This window comes from Aquarana catesbeiana, linkage group LG05 (assembly GCF_042186555.1).
Source record: "Aquarana catesbeiana isolate 2022-GZ linkage group LG05, ASM4218655v1, whole genome shotgun sequence".
Taxonomy (NCBI): Eukaryota; Metazoa; Chordata; class Amphibia; order Anura; family Ranidae; genus Aquarana; species Aquarana catesbeiana.
The window spans coordinates 227,651,176-227,670,307 of record NC_133328.1 but is presented as its reverse complement, the minus strand read 5'-3'; the positions used below and the strand labels follow the sequence as shown (position 1 = coordinate 227,670,307).

The window sequence follows — 19,132 nt, the reverse complement described above, 5'->3', positions numbered from 1 at the left end:
CACTTCCTCTCTGCGGCGCATGATGTAATTTCCCTTGGTGCCTGTGCTCGCTAGTGCTCCTGGGAGATGTGTGTCATCCTTTCCCAGGAGTCAGAGGGCTAGCATCGTTTTATTTCAAAACTGTAAGTAACGCTGCTTTGAGGCTAAATGTGTTTGCTTTAGATTGCGTATCTATGAAACCATAACAACAGGGAGGGCACTTCCTCCTTCGCAGACCATTGTTATGGCGACAATTTCCAGCATCACCATATTGAGGAAGAGAATGCCACACATGCCCACACTAAAGATGGAAGCGCTCTGCAGAGCAAAGATAAAAAGTAAGTAATATATAAAAAACTGAATTAAGCGGCGATTTCTGTAATAGCATTGATTCCTAGTGTTTAAACAGTTTAATAGAACGTAATCTATTAACCACTTGCCGACCAGCCGCCGTCATTATGCTGCGGCAGGTTGGCACGATCCCGCTAACCGCCGTAGCTGTACGTCAGTCCCTTTAAGCCGGATGCACTGCGGGGGTGACGATGCTCATGACCGGTGGTCACAATGACCGTCGGCCACGAGCGATCGCGGTTAAGAGAGGCAGAACAGGGACGTGTGTGTGTAAACACACATATTCCTGTTCTGTGAGCTGAGGAAAGAAAGATTGTGAGTTCCTACGAGCTGGGAACCACGATCTCTCATCTCCTATAGTCAGTCCCATCCCTCACAGTTAGAACACACACATAGGGAACACAGTTAACTCCTTGATCGCCCCCTAGTGTTAACCCCTTTCCTGCCAGTGACATTTACACAGTAATCAGTACATTTTTATGGCATTGTTTGCTGTATAATTATCAATTGACCCAAAAATGTGTCAAAACTGTCAGATGTCTCCGCCATAATGTTGCAGTCACGATAAAAAAAAAAATCTATCCTCTATTTTGTAGACGCTATAACTTTTGCACATACCAATCAATATACGCTTTTTGCGATTTTTATTACCAAAAATATGTAGAAGAATACATATCGGCCTAAACTGAGGAAAAAATCATCTTTTTAAAAAAAAATTGGGGCTATTTATTACAGCAAAAAGTGCAAAATATTGTGTTTTTTCAAAATTGTCGCTCTTTTTTTGTTTATAGCGTAAAAAATAAAAACCGCAGAGATGATCAAATACCACCAAAAGAAAGCTCTATTTGTGGGAAAAAAAGGACATAAATTTTGTTTGGGTACAACGTCGCATGACCGCGCAATTGTCAGTGAAAGCAACGCAGTGCCAGATCGCAAAAAATGGCCTGGTCATTGAGCAGCCAATTCTTCCGGAGCTGAAGTGGTTAAAAAAAATAAAAAAATCTGGGTGGTTAAATTATTATTTTTTAGCAAAAGCTCTTCTAAATGATTGTTTATTAAACAATTTTAAGTATCTTGCCGACTACGGAAGTTAAATTAACAGCTCTGTAGTCACTTGGTCAAGATTTTGATCCCCTTTTAAATATAGCCACCACATTGACCTTTACGCCCAACAAGTGGTGCCATGCTAGTCATTAACCACTTGCCGACCGCCTAACGCAGATATACTGTGGCAGAATGGCACGGGCAGGCAAAAATCACGTACCTGGTACGTGATTTGCCTCCCGAGGCGGTCGGCATCGTTAGGGGAGCGATCAATGCTGAGGGGGAGGCCACTCATTCGTGGCCACCCCCTCTCGATCGCTCCCAACGAATGACAATCTTCCTCTGCCACTGTAATGTAACAGCAGCAGAGGAAGTGATGTCATCTCTCCTCGTGTCAGTCTTTTTCGTTCCGGGGCCGAAGAGAGAAGACATCAAGTAAGTGCACCAAACACCACACGTACAGTAGAACACTCTAGGCACACCCCCCATCACCCCCCGATCACCCCCCTGTACCCCCTGTCACAGTGACACCAATAGCATTTTTTTTTTTTTTTTTTACTGATTATTGCATTGGTGTCAGTTTGTGACAGTTATAAGTGGTAGGGCAGTTAGTGTTAGCCCCCTTTAGGTCTAGGATACCCCCCTAACCCCCCCTAATAAAGGGTTAACCTCGTGATCACCCCCCGTCGCCAGTGTCACTAAGCGATAGTTTTTCTGATCACTGTATTAGTGTCACAGGTGACGCTAGTTAGGGAGGTAAGTATTTAGGTTCGCCGTCAGTGTTTTATAGTGGCAGGGACCCCCGTATACTACCTAATAAAGTTTTTAACCCCCTGATTGCCCCCTAGTTAACCCTTTCACCAGTGATCACCATATAACTGTTACGGGTGACGCTGGTTAGTTAGTTTGTTTTTTATAGTTTCAGGGCACCCGCCGTTTATTACCTAATAAAGGTTTAACCCCCTGATCGCCCGGCGGTGATATAAGTTGGGTTTTAGGGTCAGGTAGGGTCTGCATCGCCCCAGGCAGCGTCAGGTTAGCGCCAGTACCGCTATCACCCAAGCACGCAGCATACGCCTCCCTTAGTGGTATAGTATCTGAACGGATCAATATCTGATCTGATCAGATCTATACTAGCGTCCCCAGCAGTTTAGGGTTCCCGAAAACGCAGTGTTAGCGGGATCAGCCCAGATACCTGCTAGCACCTGCGTTTTGCCCCTCGGCCCAGCCCTGCCCAGCCCACCCAAGTGCAGTATCGATCGATCACTGTCACTTACAAAACACTAAACACACATAACTGCAGCGTTCGCAGAGTCAGGCCTGATCCCTGCGATCACTAACAGTTTTTTTGGTAGCGTTTTGATACAGTCACCAACAGTCAGGAGCTTTTTTACCTGTGAGTCTCACTAGTGTACCACTAAATTTAGAGCCCAAAATGGCAAACCGAAGGTACACTAGTGAAGAGGCCTACACGTTTCTGAGCATGACAGATAGTGAAGAGGAAGTCACTCATCTTTCAGATTCAGGCTTAGAATACGATCCTGTAGACGACAGCGGCTCCATGACAGATAGCTCTGACTACGGAGTTGTGGTCCCTGCCAAGGTCAGGCGTACCAGACCCCGATCATCTTCTGCTGTTGTTGAGGTGCAAAAATCGCAGGTCCCTCGTATGGAGCAGAGCCGTACTAGTGCCGCTATTCCTTCTGGTGAACTGGCAAGCACCAGCGGCCTAGTACACCCTGGTCATACATCCAGCACTGCAGTAAAACTTGGTGACGTGGCGAGTCCCATAAGTGCAGTTCAAGCTGGTGAGGTGGCAAGCACAAGTAGTGTCCTGCTGCCACCAAGAAGACGAACACAGGCCCGTCGTCCCCATAGTGCCCTTCCTGCTGCATTCGCCAATCCTAATTGGGAACCCACCACTTCTGCAGCACCCGTACTTCCCCCATTCACTGGCCAACCCGGCATTCAGGTGGAAACAGTTGATTTTACGTCACTTGATTTTTATTCGCTGTTTTTCACTCTATAGATCTATTGTGGACCAAAGCAATTTGTATGCTGGTCAACACATCACCACTATTCCCCAGTCCTCCCTTGCCAGAGATTGGAGACCAATTATGGTTTCCGAATTTAAGCTCTTTCTGGGCCTTTCCCTCAACGTGGGCATAACTAAAAAGAGTGAGTTGCGGTCATATTGGTCCACTGACCCAATTCACCATATGCCCTTATTCTCTGCCTCCATGACCAGGGCACGATATGAGCAGATCTTGCGGTTCATGCACCTCAATGACAATGAACTCTGTTGTCCTCGTGGAGATCCTGGATACGATCGGCTCTACAAAATTCAGCCCCTCGTAAACCACTTCAACCAACGTTTTGCAGACTTGTTTACTCCCCATCAAGTTGTCTGCGTTGATAAGTCCCTGATTAAGTTTTTTGGCCGCTTGTCATTCAAACAGTACCTTCACAGCAAGCGTGCCGGATACTGGGTCAAGATGTATAAGCTCTGTGACAGGGCCACAGGCTATACATGTAGTTTTATGGTTTACGAGGAAAAAGATAGTCACGTAGAGCCGACAAACCGCCCTGACTACATAAGAAGTGCTGGCAAGATTGTGTGAGACTTGGTGTCACCCTTATTTGGAAAGGGGTACCACTTATATGTGGACAATTATTACACGAGCGTGCCACTTTTTAGTCACTTGTTTGATCAGCAGATTGGAGCATGTGGCACCGTGCGACCCTTTCGCCGGGGCTTTCCCCAGCGGCTTGTAGATTGCACATGTGGTATCCTCGTACTTAGGAGAAGCAGCAGAATGTATTTTGGGGTGTAATTCCACATATGCCCATGGCATGTTTGAGCAATATATCATTTAGTGACAACTTTGTGCAAAAAAAAAAAAAAAAAAAGTTTGTAATTTTCCCGCAACTTGTGTCAAAATATAAAATATTCCATGGACTCAACATGCCTCTCAGCAAATAGCTTGGGGTGTCTACTTTCCAAAATGGTGTCATTTGGGGGGATTTGTGCCATCTTGGCATTTTATGGCCTTCAAAACTGTGATAGGTAGTGAGGAGTGAAATCAAAAATTTACGCCCTTAGAAATCCTGAAGGCGGTGCTTGATTTTCGGGGCCCCGTACGCGGCTAGACTCCCAAAAAGTCCCACACATGTGGTATCCCCTTACTCAGGAGAAGCAGCTAAATGTATTTTGGGGTGCAATTGCACATTTAACCATGGCATGTGTGAGCAATATTTCATTTAGTGACAACTTTTAGTAATTTTTTTTTTTTTTATCATTATTCAATCACTTGGGACAAAAAAATGTTATATTTAATGGGCTCAACATGCCTCTCAGCAATTTCCTTGGGGTGTCTACTTTCCAAAATGGGGTCATTTGGGGGGTCTTGTACTGCCCTGCCATTTTAGCACCTCAAGAAACTAAAAGCTGTGTAAATTCCAGAAAATGTACCCTAGTTTGTATACGCTATAACTTTTGTGCAAACCAATAAATATACGCTTATTGACATTTTTTTTACCAAAGACATTGAATACATTTTGACCTAAATGTATGATTAAAATTGAGTTTATTGGATTTTTTTATAACAAAAAGTAGAAAATATCATTTTTTTTCAAAATTATTGGTCTTTTTCCATTTATAGCGCAAAAAATAAAAACCGCAGAGGTGATCAAATACCATCAAAAGAAAGCTCTACTTGTGGGAAAAAAAGGACGCAAATTTCGTTTGCGTACAGCATTGCATGACCGCGCAATTAGCAGTTAAACGACACAGTGCCAAATTGTAAAAACTGCTCTGGTCAGGAAGGGGGTAAATCCTTCCGGGACTGAAGTGGTTAAAGAGTTTCTAAAAATTAGAAACAATGGCTTAGATATACCAGAGCTCAGCTCTTCGAGGGCCCTTGGGTGTAAGCCATCTGGGACAGGTGGGTCTATTTCACTACCATCCCCATTAAAGACTTGAGCTTCCTCATTTTCCTTTGTATACACAGAACTGCAGAAGGTATTTAATAAATTTGCCTTCTTTATGTCCCCAGTAACTCAAAATTATTTAGTAAACGGCCTACATGCCCAGACCTAAACTTTTCCCCTCCATATACATCCCTGGGAATTACAGACCAGTGGGCCTAACATCAATAGGATGTAAACTCTTGGAGGGGATGATAAGGGACTATATACAAGATTTTAGTAATAAGAACGATATCGTTAGCAGTAATCAGCATGGATTCATGAAGAATCATTCTTGCCAAACCAATCTATTAACCTTCTATGAGGAGGTGAGTTGCCATCTAGATAAAGGAAGGCCCGTAGACGTGGTGTATCTGGATTTTGCAAAAGCATTTGACACAGTTCCCCATAAATGTTTACTGTACAAAATAAGGTCCATTGGGATGGACCATAGGGTGAGTACATGGATTGAAAACTGGCTACAAGGGCGAGTTCAGAGGGTGGTGATAAATGGGGAGTGCTCAGAATGGTCAGGGGTGGGTAGTGGGGTTCCCCAGGGTTCTGTGCTGGGACCAATCCTATTTAATTTGTTTATAAACGACCTGGAGGATGGGATAAACAGTTCAATCTCTGTATTTGCAGACGATACTAAGCTAAGCAGGGCAATAACTTCTCTGCAGGATGTGGAAACCTTGCAAAAAGACCTGAACAAATTAATGGGGTGGGCGACTACATGGCAAATGAGGTTCAATGTAGAAAACTGTAAAATAATGCATTTGGGTGGCAAAAATATGAATGCAATCTATACACTGGGGGGAGAACCTCTGGGGGAATCTAGGATGGAAAAGGACCTGGGGGTCCTAGTAGATGATAGGCTCAGCAATGGCATGCAATGCCAAGCTGCTGCTAATAAAGCAAACAGAATATTGGCATGCATTAAAAGGGGGATCAACGCAAGAGATAAAACGATAAATCTCCCACTCTACAAGGCTCTGGTCCGGCCGCACCTGGAGTATGCTGTCCAGTTCTGGGCACCAGTCCTCAGGAAGGATGTACTGGAAATGGAGCGAGTACAAAGAAGGGCAACAAAGCTAATAAAGGGTCTGGAGGATCTTAGTTATGAGGAAAGGTTGCGAGCACTGAACTTATTCTCTCTGGAGAAGAGACGCTTGAGAGGGGATATGATTTCAATTTACAAATACTGTACTGGTGACCCCACAATAGGGATAAAACTTTTTCGCAGAAGAGAGTTTAATAAGACTCGTGGCCACTCATTACAATTAGAAGAAAAGAGGTTCAACCTTAAACTACGTAGAGGGTTGTTTACTGTAAGAGCGGCAAGGATGTGGAATTCCCTTCCACAGGCGGTGGACTCAGCGGGGAGCATTGATAGCTTCAAGAAACTATTAGATAATCACCTGAATGACCGCAACATACAGGGATATATAATGTAATACTGACACATAATCACACACATAGGTTGGATTTGATGGACTTGTGTCTTTTTTCAACCTCACCTACTATGTAACTATGTAACTATATATCCCTCAGCTGTAATATGTTGGTTCTATGGCGGTTGATAAAGCCAAGGGACCTGTCACAGGTACTAATTAAAAGTGCTTGCCCTATCTGCCCCCTCCTCCATTTGTGGAAACTGTACTATAACTTCCATGAATTAAAAGATATCTATGGATGGAGAATGGGCCGAATAATTAAAAGTCTGCCCCTAGCACTTTTCATTCATGGAAGCTATAGTACAGCTTCTATGAATCAAGGAGGGGCCTGAAAGGGCAGGCATAGTCAGCAGCCTTGATTAGTGCCCGTAATGGATCTCTTGACTCTATTAACCCCTGCAGCACAGGAAGATTACAGCCAATGGGTATGGCAGGGGTGCAAAGGATTTTAAGTATGGCATCTGTCATTAGCATAAGGGACACTTCAGATTAAATGTGCTGATTTAGATTTTTTTTGTAATTTTACCTAAACTTAGGCTTTAAACATTTTTGTCATATTAGAAATCCCGCAATGACTGTTAACTTTTATGGATGAACCCTGCATAAAATGTTTATTGTAAAATTAAGGTTTAAAGCAAATAATACAAAAAATATATATTCAACAGTCAATCAACTGGCACATTTAAAATTTTAAAACTCATAATTTTCTCTTGTTTTCTACTTTATGTATATCAGACAGGCAGATTCATTTTGTGCTGAGAAGAATATAAAAATTGTCTCTGAATTATACATTTATGAACACTATGAAAACTTACAAACACCGGGATAAGTCCTTCTGCTTGGTCTTCTGCTAAAGCATTTTTGAGATTCTTTCCACGCATAGTAAAGTTTTCATCTGACGGGATTTTCTTCATTCTTACCCCGCTGATTAGTCCAGCCCTTTCCACCGACGAGTGAGCCTGAAATTTAATAGGGATACAAGTTTTGATCAATATAGGTTACATAGTAAGAAAGATAAGGTTTTATCAACAAACTAAATCATAAAAAAACTATCATTAACAAGTGTGTCTAGTGCATTAATAATATTAATGGGTCTCTCTGTAAAACTAGCCAACTTTAATAAATGAAGATTATTACAAAATAAACACAGAGCTGGCATCACTAGCAATTGTACTTGTATATCCATTATTCTTTTTTCATAAGAGAGAAATGAATAAACTCAAAATGCATTCAATAGTAAATACGCACGTTGAGTGAAAAGAGCATCTGGAGGTCCGTTGCTAGATTACTAGAGTTCTCTGGAATTGACCGCCATAGGGTTGCATTCCAGAATTTTGTACCAAGTTTACAAAGAGGGAGAATAAAAAGTGCATATTTACATTTATCCAAGTGAGACTATAGGGGGGTTTCTGTAGTTTTAGCTTGGTTGGAAACTACACAAACTTACTCTTGACAACTGAGCACAGCGTCTGAAATGGGGCAGACTTGATGTACTACCTATTCTATTTTATGCCATCACTCTTCTGTTTCTGTTGAGCATGGCATTAATTATTTCTCTGTAAATGGTCCAGATTGTGAAACCTCTGCAGAGAATTCAAATAGACAGACTTAGAAATCTCTAGATTGCAGAAGGAAAGGCCAAAATAACATAGTATTGGATACAGTAGATTGGACTAGTGTACTTTAGCAATGCCTGGATGATTGATGATGCTTTGGAACCACTTTAATGGAAAACAATTTGTATATTGTGCAATTTATATCTCAGCGCTTCGGTATGTAAAGCTGGCCATAGATGGTTCCAATCTCGGTCGGTTCTGCAGGGACTGGCTGAGATTCAAACCATGTATGGGCAGGCTGATTGTACCCAAGATAATCTATCGATCAACTTGGGTGCAGCCAGCTTGTCAGATTTTTCATGTGATTATTGTCAAAGGCTATAGCCTCTATCATTGTGTGTTCTCCTGGCAGGGATGGCCCCCCCACTGGGAGAACACAATAGCTATGCAGGATGGATTCCCCCATCAACGCTGACTGTGTTGATGGGGGGAACCGAGTAACTTTCTTTCCTGCAACCTGTGGTTGCAGGAAAGAAAATCGCACCATCTATGGTTAGCTTGACTTGCTTTCTCCTAAAACTCACAGGAATTATAGTCTGTTTGTAGCTATAGAAGCCCTTATAACCCAAAGTGGCTATTATGGACAGATCATATGACTCACTTAATTGATTGCACCTGTACTTCTTCCAGCTGTCACAGATTGTCAGCTAAACAAACATACAGATAGATATCAAGGAGCTGCAGTTTTTTTTTTTTTCAATGGTATGTACTTCATTCAGTGGAAAACTAGTATGCTAATACGACTCTTACTAGTGTTTTTTTTTTTTAATAACAGTCAAATGATTAAACTAAAAAGACAGTTGTAGATAAGTGTTTTAGTGGCTTGGATGATGTTTGACCCTTAAATGTTATCAGAATGTTAATGGGAGCCAGAATACAAGGTACAAATCCCCCTGACCTTCTACTGTCAGTGTTAGTTGTCATTTTTCATCTCTTATCAGAGTCTATACACAAAGACTAACTCTTTCTCCAGTGCCCTATAATAGCTGGAAGGAGAAGGAACAAGGCAGCTGCCCTTTCAGAAATTAAAACCAAAGCAAACTCTCTTGTCTGTTTAGCCGGAGGCAGTGTAAATATACCCTGCTTAATCTTGCTTCTTAATTCAGGAGGAAGTGCACTCGACTTTATCCTTACTTCATATGTTTAATATTTGACCTGTGTCAATAGAATACATTTTGATTTACTGCTTGCATTTCTGATAACCTGTAGATTAACTAAAATAACATTTCATAGAATTATACTATTTTCTCTTCTTTTGTTACAGAAATTGAAATGCCACAATAATATTTTCAGCTTCCTGATTTACTATGTGTTCAACTTAGTATAAAATGTTGTTCTAGTGTATTAATGCATATTTTATGAACAAATCTATGTCCATGCATCAGTTACAGAGGAACCCCCACAAGAACATTTTTTTCTTTTTTTCAATGCTTTGGTTTAACCATTGTGAGGCACTGGCTACCAGGATTGTGGACAGTGGATATATGTTGTCAAGGTTTCTCACATACACAGGTAAGGGGATCCAGGTTTTATCACTGATATGGGGAAAGCAAACTTTTTTGCTTTCTTGAAATATTAAATCCTGTTCTGGGTTCTTTGTAGAGCTTTGGTTGGTTAAAGCCCTCCATTATTAAGTCCACACCTTACCTGGTAGCCATACTTCATTATTAGTCTCAGCTGTCCACAGGCCTTTATATGTGCAAGCTGAGTGATGCTCAGGGCTCTCTCTCTACTGTGTTAGCCTTCTGCTGGGTGAAAAGGCTGACTGCAGACAGAACACTAAAACTTTACAACTGCTGCATGTTTGTTTTGGGGAATCCCTTAGGGGGCACTCTGTTAGTCAAGAATTGACCTTGGTTTCATTAGTAGCGTGGACAAGATCAGCTGGGAATGAAGATGGCCAAAAAGTTAGAGGGGTTTTTAAACTAGGTGATGGAGGGAGGGTCCAGAGGTACAGTCCCTGACAAAAGTCTTGTCGCTTGTGTACAAATTGACCTGAAGTGCTGCTAAAATATATTTCTAATCAAGATTTTGTTAGGCCCCTTTCACACTGGGGCGGTAGGGGGCGTCGGCGGTAAAACAGCGCTATTTTTAGCGCTGTTTTACCGCTGTATTCGGCCGCTAGCGGTGCGGTTTTAACCCCCCGCTGGCGGCCGAAAAAGGGTTAAAACCACTCGTATAGCGCAGCTATAGCCGCGGTATTGCCGCGGTATAGCCACGGTATAGCCGCGCTGTCCCATTGATTTCAATGGGCAGGAGCGGTTTAGGAGTGGTGAATACACCGCTCCTTCACCGCTCCAAAGATGCAGCTGACAGGAGATTTTTTCTTCTCCTGCCAGCGCACCGCTTCAGTGTGAAAGCCCTCGGGCTTTCACACTGAACAAACAGTGGAGACTGTTTTGGGGGCGGTTTGCAGGTGGTATTTTTAGCGCAATAACGCCTGCAAACCGCCCCAGTGTGAAAGGGGCCTTACAAGAAATGGGTCATTTTAATCCCAACAGCTTTTGCAATAATGTTTCAGTGCAAAACGAAACTGACAAAAAGTATTCTAATATTCACAGCTTGGTAAAGCCCATTGAGTCAATTTTTGCCAAGACATAAGTGTTGTCGCCTTGTTATATGAGCTTCACCTGTGACTAATAATGGATCAATTAGGTCTCAGGTGTGTATAAAAAGAACACCAGTACACTAGACCTTCTCAACTGCAACTAGACCTCTGCAAACATGCCTAAGATTCACTCGGAGACTACATTTTTTTCAATAGGCTGAAGACCAGATCAACTGCTGATGTGGCAGACACCTTCAATGTGTCTCAGCGTCAAGTTCAGAGGATAAAAAAAAGATTTGAAAAGACTGGAGACGTTTTGGACAAGGCCAGGTCAGGCCGACCCCGCAAGACAACTGCTCCAGAGGACCGTTTGTTGGCTCGAAAATCCAAGGCCAGCCCATTTTCCACTGCAGCAGAGCTCCACCAGACCTGGTCACCTGAAGTCCCTGTGTCAACCAGAACAGTTTGTCGGATTCTGTCTCGAAATGGCCTCCATGGTCGAATCAGTGCCCATAAGCCAGCACTAAATTAAAAGACAATTGAAAAACCGTGTGGCATTTGCTAAGGTCCACAGCCTGCTAAAAGGATGGACTCTGGAAAAGTGGCAGAAGGTGGATTTTTCAGATGAATCTTCTGTTAAATTACACCACAGTCGCCGGAAATATTGCAGGAGACCTACTGGAACTCGCATGGAGCCGAGATTTACCCAGAAAACAGTGAAGTTTGGTGGAGGCAAAATCATGGTCTGGGGTTACATCCAGTATGGGGGTGTGCGAGGGATCTGCAGGGTGGAAGGCAACATCAATAGTCTAAAATACCAAGAAATCTTAGCTACCTCTTATATTCCCAACCATAAAAAAGGCCAAATTTTGCAGCAGGATTGTGCTCCATCGCATACTTTCATCTCCACATCAAAGTTCCTTAAGGCAAAGAAGATCAAGATGCTCCAGGATTGCTCCAGGATTGGCCAGCCCAGTCACCAGACATGAACATCATTGAGCATATGTGGTGTAGGATGAAAGATGAAGCATGGAAGACGAAACCAAAGAATATTGATGAACTCTGGGAGGCATGCAATGTTTTCTTTGCTATTCCTGATGACGTCATCAATAAATTGTATGAATCCTTGCCAAACCGCATGGATGCTGTCCTTCAAGCTCATGGAAGTCATACAAGATATTAAATTTGGATTTCACAGCACCGCTACGTAATTTGCTGACATATATTGGATTTTAAGTAAAGTTGTTCAATTTCTGTATAGGCGACAAAACTTTTGTCTTGACAAAATTTGACCTGTCTGTCTTGATTAAATGATAAATCTTTTTTCAGTGAAACTAATTTATTTCAGTGCATTAAACATCATTTGGGAGGGCTTTAGCTTTTCATATGAGCTATTTCTAACACCAATTGATTAATTAAAAGTCAGGTTAATAGCAGGAGTTTCTACAAAATAGAGAAGCGACAAGACTTTTGTCAGGGACTGTAGAGATAGTCAGCACGGAACATATTCCAGAGGGCAGTATTGGGGGCATTAGTGGTAGGTTGACCAAAGCAAAAAAACCCAAGGTAAGTATAGTAGCAAGTCCTAGTTGCAATCTCGGAACACCCAATACGAGGACAATATGCGACCGGTCTAAACTATGTGGCATGTTCACCAATGCCAGGAGCATGGTGGACAAGATGGGTGAACTAGAGATACTGTTGTACGAGGAAGATTTGGATTTTGTGGGAATTTCAGAGACCTGGTTCATCAGCTCTCATGATTGGCTGGCAAACATTCAAGGGTATACCCTTTGCCGCAAGGATAGAGAGGGTTAAAAAGGGGGAGGGGTATGCCTATATATCAAGAATAATGTACAAGTGAATGTGAGAGATGACATCACTAAGGGAGCTAGGGAGGAGGGTAGAGCTCCAAAGGGATGAAGCTAAGGGGAAAATAATACTGGGAGTATGCTATAGGCCCCCTAACCTGAGGGAGGAAGTGGAGACAGATTTCCTATCACAATTTGGATTAGCAGCAAGGATGGGAAGTGTTATCATAATCTGGGATTTTAATTATCCAGACATAGACTGGGTGGAGGGAACCCCGCATTCATTTAAGGCTCACCAGTTCCTTAATGTCTTGCAGGACAATTTTATGGGTCAGATGGTAGACGCACCAACTAGAAATAAAGCATTACTGGATCTACTGATTACCAACAATACAGACCTGATCACGGATGTGGCAATACGGGGCAATTTAGGTAACAGCGATCACAGGTCAATTAGTTTCAGTATAAATCACACAAATAGGAAACATTAAGAGAATACAAAGACACTGAATTTCAAAAGAGCCAACTTCCCTAAACTACAAACCTTGCTAGAAGGCATAAATTGGGATAAAATCTTAGGAACAAAGAACACGGAGGAGAGATGGGTTTTCTTTAAGAGCATATTAAAAATGGGCATTAGCCAACGCATCCCATTGGGTAATAAATTTTAAAAGAGCGGAAAAAAGTCCTGGATGGCTTAACTCCAATGTAAAAATGCATATAAAAGCAAAGGAGAAGGTCTTCAAAAAATACAAGGTTGAGGGATCATCATCAGCATTCAGACTTTATAAAGAATGCAACAAAAAATGTAAGGGTGCAATTAGGGCGGCTAAGATAGAACACGAAAGACACATAGCGGAGGAGAGCAAAAAAAATCCCAAGAAATTCTTTAAGTATGTAAACAGTAAAAAAAAAGGGAGAACAGACCATATTGGCCCCATAAAGAATGAGGAAGGACACCTGGTTACAAAGGATGGGGAGATGGCGAAGGTATTGAATTTATTCTTCTTAGTCTTCACGAGGGAATCGGGGGGGGGGGCTTCAGTAACCAAAACTGCAGTGTTTATCCTCATGCCACATCACAGGAAGCACCTCCATGGTTAACAGAGGACAGACTTAAAATTATTCTTGGGAAACTTAACATTAATAAATCACCGGGACCAGATGGCTTGCATCCAAAGGTACTTAGGGAACTCAGTCAAGTAATTGCCAGACCATTTTTCCCAAATTTTACTGATAGTCTACTGACTGGAATAGTACCAGCTGATTGGAGAAAAGCCAATGTAGCACCAATATTTAAAAAGGGCCCAAAACACATCCCTGAGAATTACAGACCAGTTAGCCTTACATTAATAGTATGCAAGCTCTTGGAGGGAATGATAAGGGACTATATACAAGATTTTATGTGACAGACCTAGCCGGGAGAGAGACTTTTGGAGGGGACTGAATGCTAGCCTCTTGCCGATCGATCGTGGGCCCTGGCATTTGGGGGAACGGTGCTCTTTGTGAGCTGTATGCCTGGGGACCCTTGAGGTGGTATTACTGTGGATTCGGGTTCTGGTCCCCCAGGACACACAGACTCTGGGGACCCTGGATTTGCCATATTAGAAATAGTGGCTGATTCATAATGCTGGGACAAATACTGTTAGGAGATGCTGGTGTCAATTCCACCTGCCTGTCTGTCTGTTGCCTGCTAGAATGTGTATTGTAAATAAGTCTCTAGTATGGGATCTAAGAGTCATTAGATCCCCATTGTTGTTTGTGTTAATTAACTCTGCTATTGTGATAATGTTGATTGGGTTCTCTGAGCTACAAGACGGCCAGTCTGGCCTAAAGGTCATGTCTGAGTCATCTAGGCTGTCTAAAGAAATTAGTTAATTAGCCCATGTTAATTAGGTTTCTGGTCACAGGTGTATGTTCAGAGTAATATGAGCCGGAGGTATGCATCTCCTCTTTTATTGTATAAAAGAGCCTGTATTTTTCAATAAAGGAGATTCCTGGTTGAACTTACATACAGCCTGCCTGGTGTTTGTTCTGAGCTACACAATTGGATTAGAACGGTACATAGCTGTAGTTCTAGTCCCGGAGCATCGGATGACCGAACCATCAGATGTTGCGATCAGCAATCTGATTCTATAGCTGCAGAGGAGTGTCGGGAGAGTGGAACCGAGCGAGCAGGGGCTCGTTACATTGGTTGGCAGCGGTGGGATTTGCTCCCCAGTTACTGGGACACTCCAAACCAGCCTGCAGGAAAGCCACGCTGAAAGACTTACTTGAGAGCCGTGGAGGGAATGGTGGGATCGTGTTTCCTTGCCGTGAACACATCCAAATCATCACCTGGATCCAAGGTCCAGATAGCAGGAGAGGAGAGGTACAGATACCAGCCACCATGGGTGAGGAATTCAGAAGGAGGTTGCGAGAGATGCAGATACAGCACAGAGGACCAGTATCAGAGCAGGTCCTGCTAGGATGGTTTGATTCTATCCGCTGCGAACCCTGGAAGGAAGCGCTAGCCCATGAGCAGCAAAACCAGGGAAAAGTTCTCCCCTCCATCCATGTAACGTACTGGTCGCAGTATGAAGTGCGAATTTTGTTATTGGGGGAACAGCCGAACCAGGAGTGGACAGTCGAGTTAAGCAGGCTGATCCGGGCAGAAATGCGGTTGGACGAGAGCTACAGAGCCCTCCAGTGCTATGTAGCCCAAGTGTGCCCGTGGACAGCGGATGACAGCCCCATGGAATGCTTTGACTACGATGGCCTGAGATTGTTATACTGGAGGCTGTCCAGGGACCCTGACTTTGGGAGTGATCGGGAGTGGCGTTTGGAGGAAATAATGGAGCACAGAGAGCGCAGCAGCAGGGTGGGGCTCCCTTTGCCTGGGACTATCAGGAAATACCAGTTGACAGCTCTGAAATCCTGGCTGAAGAGTTGACAATGTGGCAGAGTAATAGTGTGCTTTGCCAACCTGCCCCCGCAGCTATGGAGGCAGAGGTCTTATGGCGGATGCAGCAAGTGCTGACTGACCTTGATGAACCTGTTTCTGCATTGGATGATCTTTGATGGAGGAATGTGCCTGTCCAGCAGAATGCCAGAGAATCGGCAGTGGAAAATCTGGAGATCGCTATCCCCAAAGCTGAAGTGCTGACAACGGGGCAGAGCTCTGCTAACCTCTGCCCAGCGCTGATCGCATCTTCTGGGTTCCACGGAGAGGAGATGGTGAACCTTTATCCCCAGACACCAGTTGCAGAGACAGGGGATTTGATAGACTTTTCTGCTGAGGAAGAACAATCTGGTGAGCCTCCAGCAGAAGAAGAGCTCTGCCCAGCACCAACAGAAGTATCTGTGAAGTTACAAGGAACTTCCCCAGCTGAAGCGCTGGCAACCGGACAGAGGGTCCAAGATCTCTGCCCTACACCTGCGGCGGTTCCGGAGGCTCAGGGTGAGAAGGAGGTGGTCACTTCCCAGCAGCAGATCAGAATACAGGGGGAGAAGGGAGAGGAGGTGTTCGTCGTCCCTCCCCAACAGTTGGCCAGGGTGGAGGAAGTGGTCTTTCCTCCCCAGCAAAGATCCATGCACCTGGGAGACAGTACCACAGACATATCGTCCCAACATCCAGATGAGGGAATGGAAAAGGAAGCAGCCGGCTCACCTCCCCAAAGGCAGCTACACAGTTTGGGAGTGGAGGAAGCCAGCCTCCTGCCCCAACAGTTAGCCAGAGCAGATGGTGTGGGGTTTCCAGCACAAGGGCTGGCAACAGGGCCGAATACTGCTGGACTCTGCCCTCAACTAACAGAGGATGGATTTCCTGTGAAGGTGGATGGGACATCAGTCTCCACCTGTATACCCCAGGGATGCTGGGCAATCGGCCCAGATCCCCAACAGCATGACGGAGTGAGCCCAGACACCCTGTCTTCTCTCCAGTGGCAGAAAGGACTCCAGGGAGAAGGGCCAGTCCAGGCCTCTCCCCAGCGGCAGATATGTTCTCTGAGAGAGACAGAGGTTGGCTGGGTGAGTAATGCTTTGTTTGGAACAATTTGTTTGGGGTACTGTGTGGGTACAGGCATTAGAGGACTGGAACTACTGACTAACTTCTGGGTCAACCCGTCTGGGGTCTCCTCCTGTGTTAGTCTCCTGCAGAAAGGGGAGAAATGTGACAGACCTAGCCGGGAGAGAGACTTTTGGAGGGGACTGAATGCTAGCCTCTTGCCGATCGATCGTGGGCCCTGGCATTTGGGGAAACGGTGCTCTTTGTGAGCTGTATGCCTGGGGACCCTTGAGGTAGTATTACTGTGGATTCGGGTCCTGGTCCCTCAGGACACACAGACTCTGGGGACCCTGGATTTGCCATATTATAAATAGTGGCTGATTCATAATGCTGGGACAAATACTGTTAGGAGATGCTGATGTCAATTCCAGCTGCCTGTCTCTCTGTTGCCTGCTAGAATGTGTATTGTAAATAAGTCTCTAGTATGGGATCTAAGAGTCATTAGATCCCCATTGTTGTTTGTGTTGATTAACTCTGCTATTGTGATAATGTTGATTGGGTTCTCTGAGCTACAAAACGGCCAGTCTGGCCTAAAAGTCATGTCTGAGGGCTACGAATAAGCATCCAAATGATGTGAAACGCGTTAGCAGTTCACCACCCTGTATTTCTCTGCATTTGCCTGTATTGTTGGATTTTACCCAATAAAGATGTCCTTATCCCAGAGTGCGGCTATCCAGGATTTCTTCTCACTTCACTGCAACCCAGCAAAGCCAGCACCTGGAACCAGTTCTCACTAGGGCGGTGTCATTTCAGAACAAGAGTGTTTGTGAGCTGCATCTCTCTTTTCTCATGTCTGAGTCATCTAGGCTGTCTAAAGAGATTAGTTAATTAGCCCATGTTAATTAGGTTTCTGGTTACAGGTGTATGTTCAGAGTAATATGAGCCGGAGATACGCACCTCCTCTTTTATTGTATAAAAGAGCCTGTATTTTTCAATAAAGGAGATTCCTGGTTGAACTTACATACAGCCTGCCTGGTGTTTGTTCTGAGCTACACAATTGGATTAGAACGGCACATAGCTGTAGTTCTAGTCCCGGAGCATCGGATGACCGAACCATCAGATGTTGCGATCTGCAATCTGATTCTATAGCTGCAGAGGAGTGTCGGGAGAGTGGAACCGAGCGAGCAGGGGCTTGTTACATTTTAGTAATGAGAACGGTATCATTAGCAGTATTCAGCATGGATTCATGAAAAAATGTTCTTGCCAAACCAATCTAATAACCTTCTTTGAGGAGGTGAGTTGCCATCTAGATAAAGGAAAGCCCACAGACGTGGTGTATCTGGATTTTGCAAAAGCATTTGACACAGTTCCCCATAAAAGTTTACTGTACAAAATAAGGTCTGTTGGTATGTGCCATAGAGTGAGTACATGGATTGAAAACTGGCTACAAGGGCGAGTTCAGAGGGTGGTGATAAATAAAGAGTACACAGAATGGTCAGGGGTGGGTAGTGGGGTCTCCCAGGGTTCTGTGCTGGGACTAATTCTATTTAATTTGTTCATAAATGACCTGGAGGATGGGGAAAACAGTTTAATCTTTGTATTCGTGGATGATACTAAGCTAAGCAGGGCAATAACTTCTCCGCAGGATGTGGAAACCTTGCAAAAAGATCTGAACAAATTAATGGGATGGGCAACTACATGACAAATGAGGTTTAATGTAGAAAAATGTAAAATAATGCATTTGGGTGGCAAAAATATGAATGCAATCTATACACTGGGGGAGAACCTCTGGGGGAATCTAAGATAAAAAAGGACCTGGTCCTAGTAGATGATTGGCTCAGCAATGGCATGCAATGTCAAGCTGCTGCTAACAAAGCAAACAGAATATTGGCATACATTAAAAAGGGATCAACTCCAGAGATAAAACGATAAACCCCCACTTTACAAGACTCTGGTCCGGCCGCACCTAGAGTATGCTGTCCAGTTCTGGGCACCAGTCCTCAGGAAAGATGTACTGGAAATGGAACGAGTACAAAGAAGGGCACCAAAGCTAATAAAGGGTCTGGAGGATATTAGTTATGAGGAAAGGTTGCAAGCACTGAACTTATTCTCTCTGGAGAAGAGACGCTTGAGAGGGGATATGATTTCAATTTACAAATACCATACTGGTGACCCCACAATAGGGATAAAACTTTTTCGCGGAAGGGAGTTTAACAAGACACGTGGCCACTTATTAAAATTAGAAGAAAAGAGGTTTAACCTTAAACTACGCAGAGGGTACTTTACAATAAGAGTGGCAAGGATGTGGAATTCCCTTACACAGGCGGTGGTCTCAGCTAGGAGCATCGATAGTTTCAAAAAACTATTAAACACTTGAA

The 19,132-nt window shown here is 43.8% G+C and overlaps 1 protein-coding gene across 2 annotated transcripts in view; it reads right to left on the bottom strand.

The window, feature by feature from the left end:
• Positions 1 to 19,132, bottom strand: part of DDC (dopa decarboxylase) — a 255,579-nt gene that overhangs the window by 123,725 nt on the left and 112,722 nt on the right. For both annotated transcript variants that reach the window (XM_073630603.1, XM_073630601.1), the window contains exon 6: positions 7,610 to 7,753. In XM_073630603.1, coding sequence (XP_073486704.1) covers positions 7,610 to 7,753 — 144 coding nt within the window. The remainder of the gene's footprint in view (positions 1 to 7,609; positions 7,754 to 19,132) is intronic.